The 16,221-nt window shown below is 37.8% G+C and overlaps 1 protein-coding gene across 5 annotated transcripts; it reads left to right on the plus strand.

The window, feature by feature from the left end:
- Nucleotides 1–1,569: 1,569 nt before the first annotated feature.
- On the plus strand, nt 1,570–16,199 carry LOC108050230 (embryonic polarity protein dorsal). 5 transcript variants are annotated; one of them, XM_017131799.2, is made up of 10 exons: nt 1,634–1,674; nt 2,499–2,570; nt 9,713–10,078; nt 10,298–10,476; nt 10,548–10,942; nt 11,008–11,086; nt 13,569–13,676; nt 14,735–14,797; nt 15,016–15,557; nt 15,690–16,199. In XM_017131799.2, the coding sequence occupies exons 3-10, from the start codon at nt 9,732–9,734 to the stop codon at nt 15,978–15,980; spliced, it is 2,004 nt and encodes a 667-aa protein (XP_016987288.2). In that variant the 5' UTR covers nt 1,634–1,674; nt 2,499–2,570; nt 9,713–9,731; the 3' UTR covers nt 15,981–16,199. The 5 variants fall into 5 exon arrangements, with proteins under 5 accessions (XP_016987287.2, XP_016987288.2, XP_016987284.2 ...); XM_017131795.2 differs by lacking the exons at nt 14,735–14,797; nt 15,016–15,557; nt 15,690–16,199 and having other exon boundaries at nt 11,008–13,682; XM_017131798.2 differs by lacking the exons at nt 2,499–2,570; nt 14,735–14,797; nt 15,016–15,557; nt 15,690–16,199 and having other exon boundaries at nt 1,570–1,674; nt 11,008–13,682.
- The last annotated feature ends 22 nt before the right edge of the window (nt 16,200–16,221 follow it).

The raw sequence follows: 16,221 nt of genomic DNA on the forward strand, positions 1-16,221 counted from the left end.
GTGCTCTGCATTGATTTAAAGTAAAGTATATTAAGCGAAAGTTTTCTGTTATTTTGTACAGATTTATATAAATATATATTCTTATAATTTTCGGTCCAATTATTAACATAATTTATTTGTGTCTACACTTTGAACAAACTATGACCTTTTGATTGTTCGGCGAGGGTTATCTTTTAATTGTCAAAAAAATAATAAATAATGCAAGAAGCTGCCGGAAATATTTCCGCTTTTATAAAATGTTGAAGATAATCCTTGGTAAACAAAAAAATCTCAAAACCGACCTAATGACTAATTATTCTATTATCGATTAAGCCCCGTATTGCCCTATTGTAGACTCTAAGCCCCCTTTTCAACAGAAGTGAATCAGCAACTTATCAAATTCAGTGGAAACTGGCATCTTGAATGTCAGAGTTCGTCCGCCCGGAAAGTGAAAGCTGCTCCGGAATGTTCAGCACGGAACAAGTGAGTCACGGCATTGGGCCTCGGTCGGAGTGAAAATTAATGCCACAACAAATGTCGGCGCAGGATAATATCCTTTTTCCAGGAATCGTACGCTGATTCAGGCCGGCAAGGCTGATGGGAGGAAGTGGGGCCAAAAGTGGATGGGTGACCAAAGTCACAAACACAGATAGTGAGTACTTCGAACGATTTCATTCATAAAAGCAGAAAAAGCTTTTCCCATTCGGCCACTTGTGAGGATGATTCACAACTAAAAACACTGTGAAAAAAATCGTACAGAAATTATGAACTTAGATTTCATAAAAATTTGTGTATATAAAAAATAATAAAACATGAATTTATTTGTCCTTGTTCACTTATTTGTTTTCCGTTTTTTTATTTAAATCCAAATTTATGAAGAAATTAAAACTTCTTGCCTGTATAGAAACAAAACGGATGTATATTTCAAATTCTTCATTGTTGCCCTAGTAACCAATTGCTTAGATGAAATAAGACTACTGATAAACTTTTATGAATGTTTATTTCCGATTAGGTTGTGGTGAGCAAAAAAATATATACTTTTCTATAACATTATATAAAATTTAAGTACATGCAATCTTGGGTCTCATAAATTTTATAAAAATTTGTTATTATTGTTAGGCTGTCTTCTGCCTTTTCGAATTGGCATTACTAGCAGATATAAATGGCAAGACTATTTGTTAGTAGTGTTAAATTTAGATGCCTTGTGGCGTACGCAATAAAAAAGACCTGACACCAAACTACATTTTTCATTTGTATAAAATCTACTGATTTTAATTTAAAATAATTTTAAATAAATTTAGCTTGGTTGTTAAAATACTATATTCCTGCGTTCTCTTCCCGCTCTGAGGCCGCTACGTGACTCAGCACAGCCATAACTGATGATTCGAGGCTCTCTCTGCAGCTCCCATTCTCCTCTCCGTCGATCGGGCTTTCGAGCTTTACTTGGATCTTCACTGAGCCCCAACTAACAACCCAACTCCACAGAAAGCTCTCCGATTTCTGCGGTATTTTCAGTGGCGTCTATTATGCCTAAAAGGAAGGGTTAAGTTAGTCTTCAAATCGCGCGCGTCGAGATCGGTTGTGGTTGTAGTTGCTCGTGTGTGTTACGTGCGTTTTATCTCCACTTCGAGCGTTATTTACCTTTTCGCTGTGCTTTGGAGCTTTCGCTCTCTGGATGTCTGCCGAAGTCCGAAGGCAGGTTGAAATACCAGTGAACAAAAATAAAATTGAAAAGTAAAAGAGCTGCATAAAAACACATAAATTTCAATTGAGCTAAGCAAGTTTCACTTGCTTTGGTATTACGAGTGACACGAAAATGAGACTTACCTTTATAAAGGGGAAAAAACATGGCGCACGTATTGATAATTTCGATTAAAATTGAACGTTTTACCGATTAGATTACACGGCACATCGACAATTTAACCAGAGACATCGCGAGAATTGCCAAAAAAAAGATAAAGAGAGAGAGAGGGCGAGATAACAAATTACCAAGTTTAAAAACCGAAAAACAAAAACAAAAGCTAAGCGATGATCGCATAAGCATAAAGCCCGGAATTCCCTAAAAGAAAAAGACGTCACGCTCCCCACACTATTCCCCTCTCCTTCCCACTCTGCCCACTCTCTCTTTCGTCGGTCTTTGATTTTTAAACTTTTTATTAGTTTCTGTTGAAACTGTTCTCCCCAAACGTTGTTTTTGTTGTTATCATCGATATTATCGCACCCGCTTTGTGCGCGCGCAAAAAGTAAAAAAAAATGAGAAGAAGAATCAGAAAGAAGAGAAGAAAACATTATTTATATATATAAATAATAAGTAAACCGGTTTCTGTGAGTGACTCTGTGTGTGTTAGCGTTAACATTAAAAATTATATTTTTTCAACTATAAATAAATGTCTCATTTTGCTCGTGTCGCATTTAACTAATTTACATAACGGCACAATTTTCCGAATAACACAAAACAAAATGAATACATACATATATGCAAATAACAAGTGAACTAATTGATTCGCGTTAAATTTCAGGCGTCTTTTATTATTAGCAGCGCCCAAGTGATCAATGCATATAGCCAGTTTTTAGATCACTCCTTGACTTGGGTGAGTCCCCTTAGAGCCTAGCTTTATTTATTGATTGTGAGGTTTGATGACACGATTTTAATAAACGCTGTGGAAATTCCTAATCGCTTAAATCTACGAAAAGGGTCTGGATTTTTGTATTTTAGTCTTTTTATTTTAATAACAAAATCTTTAGTTTTCAGGGTATCAAATATTTAAGTAATTTGAGAAGAATATTAGAGTCATCGTATTCCAAAATATTAAAAAAAAAACAAAAAAATATTTTATAGTGTTGGGATTTTTTAACACTTATTCACGCATTTAAATGATAATGATAACAATGTATGTACATATGTTTATTTAATATAACAGGAAAACTCAGTAACCAGACTTCCTGTTATGTTGGATTAATATATATATTTAGTTCTTAGTTTATTTTTAAATTGTGATATTATTTTATATTATTTTAATTCAAGTTTTTTCCATTTTCTTTATGCCTGCTACATTTTTAAAAGTTTTATCCAAAAATAATTTCAAAAAAACTGTCTTACTTAAGATATTTTTTAAAATTCAACAATAAGAGCATCTTAGTAGCAACTTTTAAACATTGGTTTAGTGCTTTTTCCTTTTTTTATCACACATAACCTTATTAGTTTTAAATAAAGTAATGTTTGTTAAAAATGTTCTATTAAAAGTGAAATAAAAGCACAGAAGATTCAACTCCTTCGGAATAGTTGTGAGGACTATGCCTTTTACAGTGTAAAACTTTTGGGTGGCAATTATCCACCTGCGTATTAAATAATCTACGGTGAATGCAAACGATAAACTTAAATAATATAGCCAAAACACCTGTGTACATGGCAGCGCAGTCGCAGTGGCTTTTTCGACGTCGCCATAAATGAAAGTTTCTTACGAGCACGTGGGTGATGGAGGGGGCGGTGCCCAAGGGGGTGGTGCTCGGAGAAAAGCTTTTGCCACTTGCATTTGTTTTTTTTTTTGTTTTCTGCTTTTTGCGGCTACTCAAATACGCCGGAGAGGTTTTCAATTGTTTCATTCTAAGATCGAATCGATGCGCTTACGGTCGTGCTCGCGCTGAAACTCTATTATTTTTATTTTTATTATTTAGATTTACGGTTCGAAATTTTTCTGTCGAGTTTAAATAGTAAATCGTAAAATACAATTTTTAAACAATAAAGACCGGTAATTGTGTTTTGTGAATGTGGCCAAGAAATTAAAGAAATAAGTTAGTCATGTGTGTTAACTGGTCCTTGGTTTAATTTGCAGGTAATTATGAATAAAGGCTTTTAGCTAATGCGGTGTAATTTCGATATCTGCAGCCAAGTTAAATGCAAACCGGCTAATGACTCATAATATCGAGAGTGTCGGGCGAAAGAAAAACAAAGCGTTAAAATCGCAAGTTTTCAGCAAGTCATTTGCGATATACAAAGCTCGAGTGGAAATTTGTGAGCTGACGGAGATCTAAGGCCAAGTCAATAGATGATATTCCATATATCTAGTGGTAGTTTCCCCGTATGCTAAGCCCATGTCATGATTGATACGATCTGGCGGTGGGTAAGGCCCTCTATGCAAATCATTTATCAATAGGAATTCTGATTTTATGAAATGTCTTGAATCATTTAAAATAAAAGCGTGGAGTAATTGGAGTAATGGATAAGATAGGAGGTTTTGCTTGGTCTCACATGTGTATTCCATTCCCGCAAATTTAATCTATTGGGTCCGTTTATAGATAAATCTTGAAGTACAGTTTTTATTTGATTTTTTGTTTTTGCTTCTTAGTTTTCCCTTAAAATTAAGTTGAAATAAAGGTAGATGCGCCTGTTAAGGTACAGTAAAAAAATAATTCGAGTAGAACAAATGCTTAAAGTTGACTTTTTCTTTGTTAAAACTATTTTATTAGTACTGAGTTCTGTTTATAAAAAAACGAAAAGTTGTTTCTAAATTTTGAAATATTTGCAACATTTTATTATAACAGAAATAGAAAACATTTTGTTTTGATTGTAAACAGTTTAAACCCTGCTTAGTATTATTCCATAGCGGATAACGAGCTACAAAATATAACGTTCAGCTGAACAAACTATGAGAATCGAAATACAATCTTGTTTAGGGAATTTAAAAAACTGCTTTTATTTATTTCCCAAAAACTATTTTATACCATAACTATTTGGAACTAGTTCCATCTATTTGTCAGCATATCGGTTATTTATTTTTATTTGAGCTGTAAATTGCTTGACGCCGACGATCGTTAAAAAACATTTGTCTGTCTAGAGGTTTTGCGGAACCCGTTTCTCTGAGGAATTTTTGGCTGCTTCTGCTACTTTGATGTTGATCTTAATCTTAATTTGTGGTGCTGGCGCCAAAAGAACTTTTTTCTGTGTGTCTTCTCTATTGAAAATTGCATAAAATTAGCATATTAAATGATCGAAACGAAATGTTTTTATTTTATTTTGTTTATTTACCTTTATATTTTTCACCAAAAGAAGTCATAACTGGCTGATAACCGAAGATGCCGATCGAAGTAGGAGAATGTTATTTTATTAATCAATTTTATAGCTGCAAAAAACTATTTTAACGTTCATGGGGTTTTTACGGTAACAATTTATCAAGTGGAATTTTCGTTAGAGTCAGGTAATACAAGATATTACCAGCTAAAAATAATTAGTGAAACAGTTGGTTTACAATCTGAATATCCAATACATATGTGCAAAAGTTTAACAAACTATATAACCATTAATTCAGTTCTATTTTTATGTTTCTAATCTTATTTTTGGTTATCTTTTGGTATTGTTTTCGGTATTTATACTCTTACCACCTGAGCACTATCAGTCTGAACGTTCTTTTTGATAGGCGTACACGGTAGCAAATTTGGTTTCCTGCAAATGTTTTAATCTCATTTTTGCTGTGGATGATTTAATAGTGTGTGAACCCGTATTACCATTAAATTCGGTCGCATAGTTTTTTGTTTTCCCCTGGGTTACATTTTCAATGGGTTAGCTAATCGTGGGAAATTCCAGCGTTTTTATATCCTCAAATAAGGAGATTGTATCTTCTAAGGTAACTGACCTATTCCCGTTCTGTTCCAACATTCTCAAAGAAAAAAGTCACGTAGTTAGTGAATGATTTTCGCCAACAGTGGGTGGCACACGAGCAAATTCCTGAAATATTTTGATCTATATAGCTATTTGTTTTGTGACTCATGTGTGCTTCGTGGAAATTCGAGGGGCAAGTCAAAATTAAGATATTTTGTTATTAAAAATCTTTGAGTATAATGCATCCATTCATTTCGGCCGAGGTATACATACTATATCCTATACCCAGCATAGATCGTATAATTGGGTTTGTACAAACTCATAAGAAAGCTTTCTGAACTGGCGCCAAATACTCAAGGAGGATTGAACGGTGACAAGTGCCGAGTTTTTTCACCGTGGATTCTGAAACGGAAATGCCAATATAACCTAAAGCCCAAAGCCATATGCCTACTATATGTATATATTCGGTGCATACAAATGTACTTGAATAATGTGTTTATATTCACTGCAAAAACAAACAATCCTCTGTTGATGCATTTTATGGTAATTTTTAGATACCTTTGCATCTTTTGCTTAGATTAGACTCATTTTGTGCGATTTGGGGTTTTTCACTCCAATAAAAGATGATTCAGACTTGCAGGTTCAATATATAGTATGGTGTTAAGTGCGAAATTAACATATATTTTTGATGAACATATTGAATCGATTTTTTTTACTCGGTCATTAGTTGATGCTTTTATATGATATAGTTTTGGTTAATGCCCTCAAAGTTGAAATTTATTTTTATTACTTAGTTTTGAAGGTGACCAAAAAATTTAACTATATGTTTTAAGCCAAGCGTTAGGCAACAACAACAGTGCAAGTAGAATATATATTTTACATGTTTGACTTTTACATTGTAATACGTACTAAAAAGTTATTATTCTCATATGAACCAATTGGTGATAAACCAATAGAACTCGTGTACGATCACAATCAATTCAATTTGTTTACACAATTGCCAGTAAAAGTTTATTGACATCGGTAATTAAGTTTTCATTTCAATTCTCTTAATACATACTTGCACACATACATATATTCCATATTCCTACTATGGGAAGTGAAAAATATATATCTTGCAATTTTTTCAGAAAAATTGGGACAACTGCCTCAACGAAAGAGAAAATTCCTTGAAAGCAAAAGCAATAAATACATGACATGATATAAATATACGTAAGCGTGTACATTGTACCTACAAGCCAAAATTTTAAAGAAAATACATTTTTAAGATATTAAGAAAAATACAAATAGCAGAAAGCTCGACGACAAAACTTTTGCTGGGCAGGCGTGTATAAAGAATTCTGTGTTTTTTCTCAAAAACATTTTTCTCGGTTCAGTGTTCAGACATTAGACGAGTACTCAAGACGTTCGCCGAGCGTGTTTTCGTCGGTCCCGTCAACTAGAGAATATTTTCTCTCGATAATACCTATAGATTCGAAATATATAGACAGTTCAAGACCAAAGCGACAAACTACAGAAAAGGTCGATTGGTGTGCGGTTATTGAAGAATAAAAATCAAATAATCTTTATAATATCTCGAAAATATATTCTATTTCTCGTGTCAATATTATAATTGATTAAATAATAAAACCTACTAAATTTCCCAATAACTCCAACTTTATCTGTGTGGTGGTGAAAGTTTGGCCGTGATAAGTGAAAGGTGATTTATCGTTCAATTCTCTATCTAGATAAATAGGTGTGGGTAATATATAAAGTAACTAAATTGCATTTGTATTACATATGCTGGCATTTGTCCAACGAGTTTTTCATATTTGCCAAATTTAAATTATTTCATGACGTAATTCTTCCCCAATATTCTGTGCTTCACGAATATGTTGGTCAGTTTTAGGGTCTCAACAATTGTTTATCGAACCACAAACGTAAATTTGTGTTAAATTTAAATTGCAGAATGACAGCACGTGGGAATGTCTTTTGATTTATTATAATTTTTTAAAAAGCTTCAAAGGTTATTGGACCTTGTTGTTTCTTTAATAAGATAGTGAATATTGTCCCATTGGACATGATTTATAATCGAAATATTTCTAGTTGACGCACAAAAAGAATTTGGCAGCTGCGAAAACTTTGATCGGGAAATCGAATTACTCTAAAAAAAACAGATGTTTTTGTCTATATGTTTCGATAAGTTTAAGCAAATGCTTAAAAAAAATCAATGGACAAATTCTTAAAACAATGTAAATTAATATTTATTGAAGGCTTATATTACAAAATGAGCAAATACTTTTAAATATATTCATACAACCTCATAAGTTCATTCACCGCAATCATTAATAAGTTCAGATACTAAATAACAGATTCCCAGTTATCAGCCACGTTTTTCTTTTGTTTGGATAAATATACTTATTATACAAGTTCATTTTAAAGTTTAAACAGCCGATGTGATTAGGAACAAAGACACACTCATAAGATTCTAAGAAAACCGCACAGCACATAATTATTAAGAAAATCTGACTTTTTCAATAATAAAAAATCGTCAATACTTTCCATACAGAAAATAATAAAAACGAAGAAACTGGTCCTTAACTCGTGAACTTGTTATTGGTAAGAAGCTATCTCGTTCTTGTTTAATCAAACGATTCAGTATACATATTATTTCTTCCTTTTACGATTGCAAATACATATGTATCTTACAAGAAGAAAATTGGCACACGTTTTCTGGCTTCCGCTTTTTACCCCCACCGATCAGATCGGTTGAGATCAGACCAATGCATGGCCATTAGTTTGGTCAGTCTTTGACGTATTTTACCCACGGCAGACCGATGTCTAGACATGATCAGAGAATAAACTCTGAGGTCATACAGCTACTTAGTCTTCGTCTATATCCTATATCTTGGTACCTATTTGAATGATCAGCGAACGAAACATTGACAAAGCCCGACATCATTGATAAAATGTTTTGTTTGGATTGTTTCAAACTCGCCAAAAAAAAAAAAACAAATAAGCCATTCCATCTCCGGGGAGGCCAGTCTGCTAGGCGATCTATATATACGGCCACCTATATATACTACCTGATATATGGGAGGCAGAGTTTTTGTCGCTTTGTGGCCGCGTTACGCAAAATGTTATTTTTAAACAAGGCGCCCGGAGCTGTGGCCGGACTATACCGGACCTGACCGGGGCCGGACTCGGTCCCGGCCAAATAAAAAAGAAAACATGTGCATTGCATCCACTGCAGCTGCATCAGATTCCGGCGAAAATTATGAAAATATACATTTCTCCTAATGACCCCTAAATAGTGCAATTAATGCTGTCCAATGTACACAAAAACGACCACCCTCGCAGAAAAAAAAAGGAGAGAGATATGTAAATAGATTGTGATCGGTTTGTGAGAGACTTTTCCAAGTTTTTAGTTATCTGCCAGACGCATTACGGTCCGCTTCGTCATAGCCAGTGGTCAAGGGAATCTTACTCATATAGCAGATCACTTCGGCAGCTAACAGTTCGAACAACTACACGAGTCTGAGGTTTTATTTTGATCAACACCGTCATCGTCTGGCGTTGTCTGGGGGCCTTCGATTTGCTTGCCAAGGAATTGTTCCTCTTTTGCTATTGCCATAACTTTAAATCAGAAAAAGGTGCAGAAAATGTAACAAGTAGTCTATTTTAGTGCATTATCTCAACACATGAGCATATGTATGCATTCGTTAAACAGATTTAAAATTTTTTTAAATTTTGGTAAAACGTAGAAAACAAAATAATGCTTTTATATGTTACAACTACAATATGGAATTCGAATTCCTTTTTCTTAAGAAAACAGTAAAAAATTATATGTTTTTATTAAATACATTTTTTTCATATTTTATAATCTAACTTTTAAGATTCACTTTAGTTTAATCACAAATAGACATCTCGGCCCATTGCTCGATCTTTTAATCTTACTTATGTGAATGTTTGTGAATTTCTGTATAAATGTATTAAAAAATTATATTTTTAATCTTAAAAACATTCCTGGCTCTTAAAACGAACATTATGTGATCAAGCTATTCTGAGCGAAGTCATAAGATCTGGTTTCTAAACGTTATAATTATTTGAATTTTTTAAACATTACTTTAACTTAATCCTTTTCTACTCCTTTTGCAGTTAGTATTTTGGCCACGCAATGTTTCCCAATCAGAACAACATAGCTGCTTCTGGGCCGGGTCCATCGGCTGATGGCCAACAGAGCCTCAACTACAACGGTTTGCCAGCCCAGCAGCAACAACAGCAGCAGCAGCAATTGTCGCAGTCTACGAAAAATGTGCGGAAGAAACCGTATGTGAAGATCACCGAACAGCCGGCGGGAAAGGCCCTGCGATTCCGCTACGAATGCGAGGGTCGCTCGGCGGGTTCCATTCCGGGTGTTAACTCCACGCAGGACAACAAGACCTATCCCACAATAGAGATTGTGGGCTACAAGGGACGCGCCGTGGTTGTCGTCTCCTGTGTCACCAAGGATTTGCCACATCGGTAAGTTTATTTCAATAAAAATGTAATTTCTTTCCAATCAAAATAGATTTTTAAATAGATCGTATGCAACATTTAAATTTTTTTAACAAAACAGTAATTGTTTACTTTAAAATGAAAATTAAAAAGTAGTTTTTTACTTTGAAATAAACAAAAAAACTAAAATGTTGTTAATTTTCAATTTCCAGTTTTAAAAGTTAATTTACTTTCTATTTATTTCAGTCCTCATCCTCACAATCTCGTGGGCAAGGAGGGCTGCAAGAAGGGCGTCTGCACACTGGAGATCAATAGTGAGACAATGCGAGCCGTGTTCAGTAATTTGGGAATTCAGTGTGTCAAGAAAAAGGATATTGAGGCGGCCCTCAAGGCGCGTGAAGAGATACGCGTGGATCCGTTTAAGAGTAAGTGAAATTACTTGACTATCAATCAATGGAATTCTGTAAAGATTAACGTTTTGTTCTTCCAACACCAGCTGGCTTCTCGCATCGTTTCCAGCCCTCAAGCATCGATTTGAACTCGGTGCGACTGTGCTTTCAAGTATTTATGGAGAGCGAGCAGAAGGGTCGCTTCACCTCGCCCCTGCCACCGGTGGTTTCCGAGCCGATCTTCGACAAGAAGGCCATGTCCGACCTGGTCATTTGCCGGCTGTGCAGCTGCTCGGCCACCGTCCTCGGGAATACCCAGATCATCCTGCTCTGCGAGAAGGTGGCCAAGGAGGATATAACGGTGCGATTCTTCGAGGAGAAGAACGGCCAGTGTGTTTGGGAGGCCCTTGGTGAATTTCAGCACACCGATGTGCACAAGCAGACTGCCATTACCTTTAAGACGCCGCGATATCACTCTCCGGAAATAACAGAGCCCGCCAAGGTGAGGAATTACTTACCCTTAAGAACTGTGCCAAGATATAATCCATGCCACTTCATGCCATCCAGGTCTTTATCCAACTGCGACGTCCTTCGGACGGAGTCACCAGCGAGGCCCTTCCCTTCGAGTACGTGCCATTGGACTCAGGTAAAAATACGTTCTGGACCCTTCATCGGCACCTCAAACGCAAGCCGGACGAAGATCTCTTTCAGCAGATCCTCAGGTTGGACGCCAAGCGGGAAACGCAGGCGCCAACGATTGAGGTCATCGATTTGGATACACCGAAAATAGAGGTGCAACATGATCTACCACCCTTGAATGTCGACTTTAATCAAGAGGAGTCTCAACAAAAGGAGCCCGTTTTTGAACAAGAGCAATCCTCCCAGCAAGAGCAATATTCACAAGAGCAATCCTTACAGCAGGAACAACATTTGCAGCAGGAACCACCTGTGCAACAACAGGAGCAAACTTTTCAGCTAGATGAACCCATGGAGCAGGAGCAATCTCTGCCGGTACAACAATCTTTAGATCAGACCTCAGATCAATTGCCCGATCACACCTCGGATCATGTTCCCGAGGATATGGAGGCGGCAGATGCCCAGGCAGAGGCTGAAGCACACCGCCTGCGATCCGAGCAGGAAAAAGAGATTGACACCATTATCGATGAGAAGGTGCGGGAGCTGGAGCAGCTCGAACTGGGTCACCACTTGGAGCCACGGCCATTGACGGCCGACGATAAGATCACCGAGTGGATGAAGTCCAGTGAGATCGAACAGCAAGGTCATGAACCAAGTCCCACCGCAGCCGAAGGCGAAGAAGATGTTATGGACTCGGCCCTCGAAATTTCCAAGGCAGATAAAACCCTTGACGAATTGCTGGAGACAGTTGCCGAGCTGGATGAGATTTACACGGATTTTAAAGTGCAGCGCGATACGTACAACAATACGATTCAAAATGAGTTGGCTGCAATTGGGGGTCGAGCGCCACTACAGGTGGAGGATAGCTTTGATGATGCTGCCACCTATACCAGCCTGCAGATTGCCTTCAAGAACCCCGTTCTCATACCCATGGAAGATATAATGCCACCAACGCCGCCCATGTCGCAATGTGCCCCCGAAGATGCCCATCAGCACTACGATCCCGTGGAGGTGAACTCACAGGCCCGAAAGCCGGAGACTACTCAATTCCGCCCAGCTCCTCCCGTGCCGCCGGCAATTCTTACGGTTCTGTTTCCACCAGAAGAGGAGAAGCTGCCACCCTTGCCGCCGAAGAGGATTCGCAAACAGGACAGCAATGCTGAGAATCGTTCCATCGAGGCCAATACGGTTCAGGCCAGGCCATCCACAGCTGAATCTCCCTTAAACAAGAGACTTCCTCCCGCTCCGAGTCCCAAGAACCCGAACTTTAATACCCTGCCTAGGCAGAAGAAGTCGGGATTCTTCTCGAAACTCTTCTCCCGACGCAAGAGCAAACCGGACTTGGCCCAGGGGCAGGAGAACAGCTCGCTGCTGGGGGATTCCAAGGGGAATAGTCGGGAGCCCAGCATAGGGCACTTTAGTATGCAGGATCCGATGAGGGCCTCCATGCGCTCCTCCAAGTCAGCAGCTCCGTTCATCTCGAGTCCAGCCCCGGCCAAATCCAGTCCTGTAAAGGCCAAGAAGCCAGGATCCAAGCTGGCCAAGCCGGTGGGCAGGAGTGTGAGTAGTGTCTCCGGAAAGAGACCCGCTTACCTCAATGCCGATGTGGTGCACATACCCCTGAAGGGTGATAGTGCCAACAGTTTGCCCCAACATCAAAGAAACGAGGGCTATTCCCAGTCCAGCACGATTTCGGTGGGCGCGGGATTGGATAGACGCACTGCATCTGCCTTGCAGCTGGCTGAAATACCAATTAGCGAGGGCGGAATGGAACTGGTGGCTATTGCCGATCGCCAGAGTCTACACAATTTGGTCAGCTCCATTGAAGGCCACTTTAATGTCCAACTGGATCCCAATCTGGATTTAACAGAGGCCGAGCATTTTGCCCTGTACACGAGTATTCCGCCACTTGCGGCGGCCAGCGAATTCGATGAGACCTCCGCCTATTATGCTCCCGTGGATGCGGGCGAGATCCTGACACCCGATGAGGTGGCCCGGCGATTGGCGGCTGCAAATGGCCTCTAAATTTTGTTTGAATAAAACATTGTTAATAGGCAAACGAACCGAGGGAAATCCTCCAACGAAACCCCAAAAAACGAAGCAAGTTGGCTGCAAGCCAGAGGGAAATGGAAAATGGAGACCATTTCCATCATCTCTGGTGCCACAAATTGTCCACTTGTGTAAAGGCATCTGAAGCGGTTCCGCTTCGGAACCTTCAAGAATTTGTATTTGTTTTATATTTGATAATTGTGCTAAAAGTATCCCCGAATATTTTGTAAGCGATACTAAGCAAAAGACGCCAAAAGGGGTCGAACCAGATTTGTTATTGTCCAGGTGGCTCATTCAAGGGGCCTACCTATCGTATTGTATTTAAGCGAAATCACTCAATTTTCAGAGTAGAGTAAGATTTCCCAAATGGAATCGAATATTGTTTTAATTGAAACCGAAAACCCGATTATATGTACAACACGTGTGTGTATTTTGTCTTATAGATCCAGCGCACTTGAGGCGGAAACGTCAGAAGACTGGCGGTGATCCCATGCACCTGCTGCTCCAGCAGCAGCAGAAACAGCAATTGCAGAGCGAGCACCAGGATGTCAGTAAGTTGACTGTTGAGATTTTCTATAAACTGGTGTCGGTCTCCTCTATCCTCTATTGTGTCTCTCGGCTTTGAACCGATTTTCCCGTGTGTTTGGATCCACTTGGGTACTTTGTTTTGAGATGCCAGCCATCTAACTGAATCCTACCTAATCAAATATCTTCGTATTTGATGTTTTTTTCGGTATACCAAAGACTTAAATTAGCAAATCATCGTTTCGATGATGTATTAATCGAATAGACTCCTAGAAACTATTAGAAAGCACCTACTCAATGCACACACTCACCCAAACAACACAAAGAGAAAAATACTATATTAAACTAAATATATTTATATATTGATTTACATCTATAGTCGAAATTATAGTCAAGGATGAGAGATTGATTTGAAATCAACATGCAATTTTTGTCGCTTTTCTACTCGTTTACATGCGAAGAATATTTGATATTTTTATATAATAAAAAATTACAACTTTGGTAAAAATATTTTGTATAAAATATTGTAGCTTAATAAAACAAAAAAAAGTTGAAATGTAAAAACTACATTTTCGCAAAAGTTTTTTATTGGAAAGGAACTTTTTTAAAGGTTGAAGTAAGTTTGTCATTAGAGTTTCATGCAGCAAAGAAGCTTTTGTATAGTTCTGAGTAAGTTTTAATTAGAGTTAAACAATTTGATTTGCGTTTTCTTAGGGCTTTGTTTCATTGCTTTAAATTTATGTTTGCTTGCATGACTTTTTATTTTTTTAAATTTATAAAAAGAATTATCAATTTTTTATGGCTTGTTAACTACTAAAATTCATACAATTAGTTTACAAGTTAATTTCTTGAATATTATTCAAATGATCTTAGTCTTTCTCCCATTTTTTATAATTTGTTTATTTTATAATTAAATTAAAATTCTTTAAGAGTAAGCTTTATTTGTTTGCGTTCCGTTCTGTTATGTTGGTTTTACCTACTTTATTTGTTTTGTTGAATGTTGTTTATATATTAACTTAATTTTATTTTATATTTTTTGTTTAAACTAATTTGTATTTATTTATTTTCCATTTTTCTGCATTAGGGCAAACTAACATGAATTGCTGGAATCCACAGAACATACCGCCCATCAAAACTGAGCCGAGAGGTGAGTATAGAATTTAATGTTAAGCATTTCGGACTTAAGTAATTAATTATAATTTGGAATCGAGAACTTAAGTCTACCTACCTCTACCAAAGATTTACTAATTCGAAGCTTCATAAACTTACTTTATTGGCAATAACCTTACTGTAATTTAGTTGTGGAGTTATGGACTTTTCGCATCCCAAGTAAATATCATAAATACTAATTCCTTAATCTTGTAGATACCTCACCACAGCCCTTTGGCCTTTCTTACCGAGCACCACCAGAGCTCACCCCCTCGCCGCAACCGTTGTCTCCATCGAGCAACTACAACCACAACAGTACGCCCTCTCCCTACAACAACGGCCAGCAGCAGCTGATGTCGCCCAACCACCCACAGCAACAGCAACAGCAGCAACAACAGCAATATGGGGCAACAGACCTTGGCAGCAACTACAATCCGTTCGCCCAGCAGGTTCTTGCACAGCAGCAACATCAGCAACAGCAGCAGCAGCACCAGCAGCAGCAACAACATCAACAGCAACAGGCTTTACAATTTCATCCCAATCCATTCGGGAATGCCGGAGGCAATAACTGGGAAAGCAAATTCTCAGCGGGAACTGTTGCGGCAGGACCAACAACTGCGACAGGAGCAACACCTGCCAACGGCAACATCGGCAACAGCAATCTCAACAATCCCTTCACCATGCACAACCTGCTGACATCGGGTGGAGGTCCTGGCAACGGCAGCAATCTGCAGTGGAATTTGACAACAAATCACCTGGTGGGTTTACCAACAGTATTTGATAAATAAATCTGTCTATCTGGTAAAAATAACCAGTTATTTTAATTAAAATTTAACCAAAAATGGAGAGTAGAAATTTTCTAAAACATATTTGCATTTACCTGACTACAGCAAAATCAGCTGACGCTGCAACAGCAGCAGCAACTACAGCAACACCAGCAACATGCCCCGCCCATGCATCAATATAACACTAATGCGCCCAGCAACAACAATCCCAACAACGGCAACACCAACAATAATAATGATAATACCGCCGGCAACCAAGCGGATAATGGTCCCACGATCAGCAATCTGCTCAGCTTCGATAGCGAGCAGTTGGTGCGAATAAACTCGGAGGATCAGCAAATACTGCGCCTCAACTCGGAAGATCTGCAGATATCAAACCTGTCTATATCAACATAATACCTTATTAAAACGAACCCAATACAAATAGAGCAAAAACAGCGGAGGCAGTAGAATGATGATGATGTAATGATGTAGAATTAAGTCTTGTCGACCTGGTCGTCGTCTAATTAAATGTTTTAGAGATTTAATACCTAGTCTTAAAGCAAATTGTAATATGTGTGTTTTGTAGGAAATAATGTTTTTATATATGAATAAATTAATCGTTTTAGCAGTAAATAACTTAGTTGATTTTGGTTTT

This window comes from Drosophila rhopaloa, unplaced genomic scaffold (genome assembly GCF_018152115.1).
Source record: "Drosophila rhopaloa isolate 14029-0021.01 unplaced genomic scaffold, ASM1815211v1 contig_2, whole genome shotgun sequence".
In the NCBI taxonomy this organism is placed as follows: Eukaryota; Metazoa; Arthropoda; class Insecta; order Diptera; family Drosophilidae; genus Drosophila; species Drosophila rhopaloa.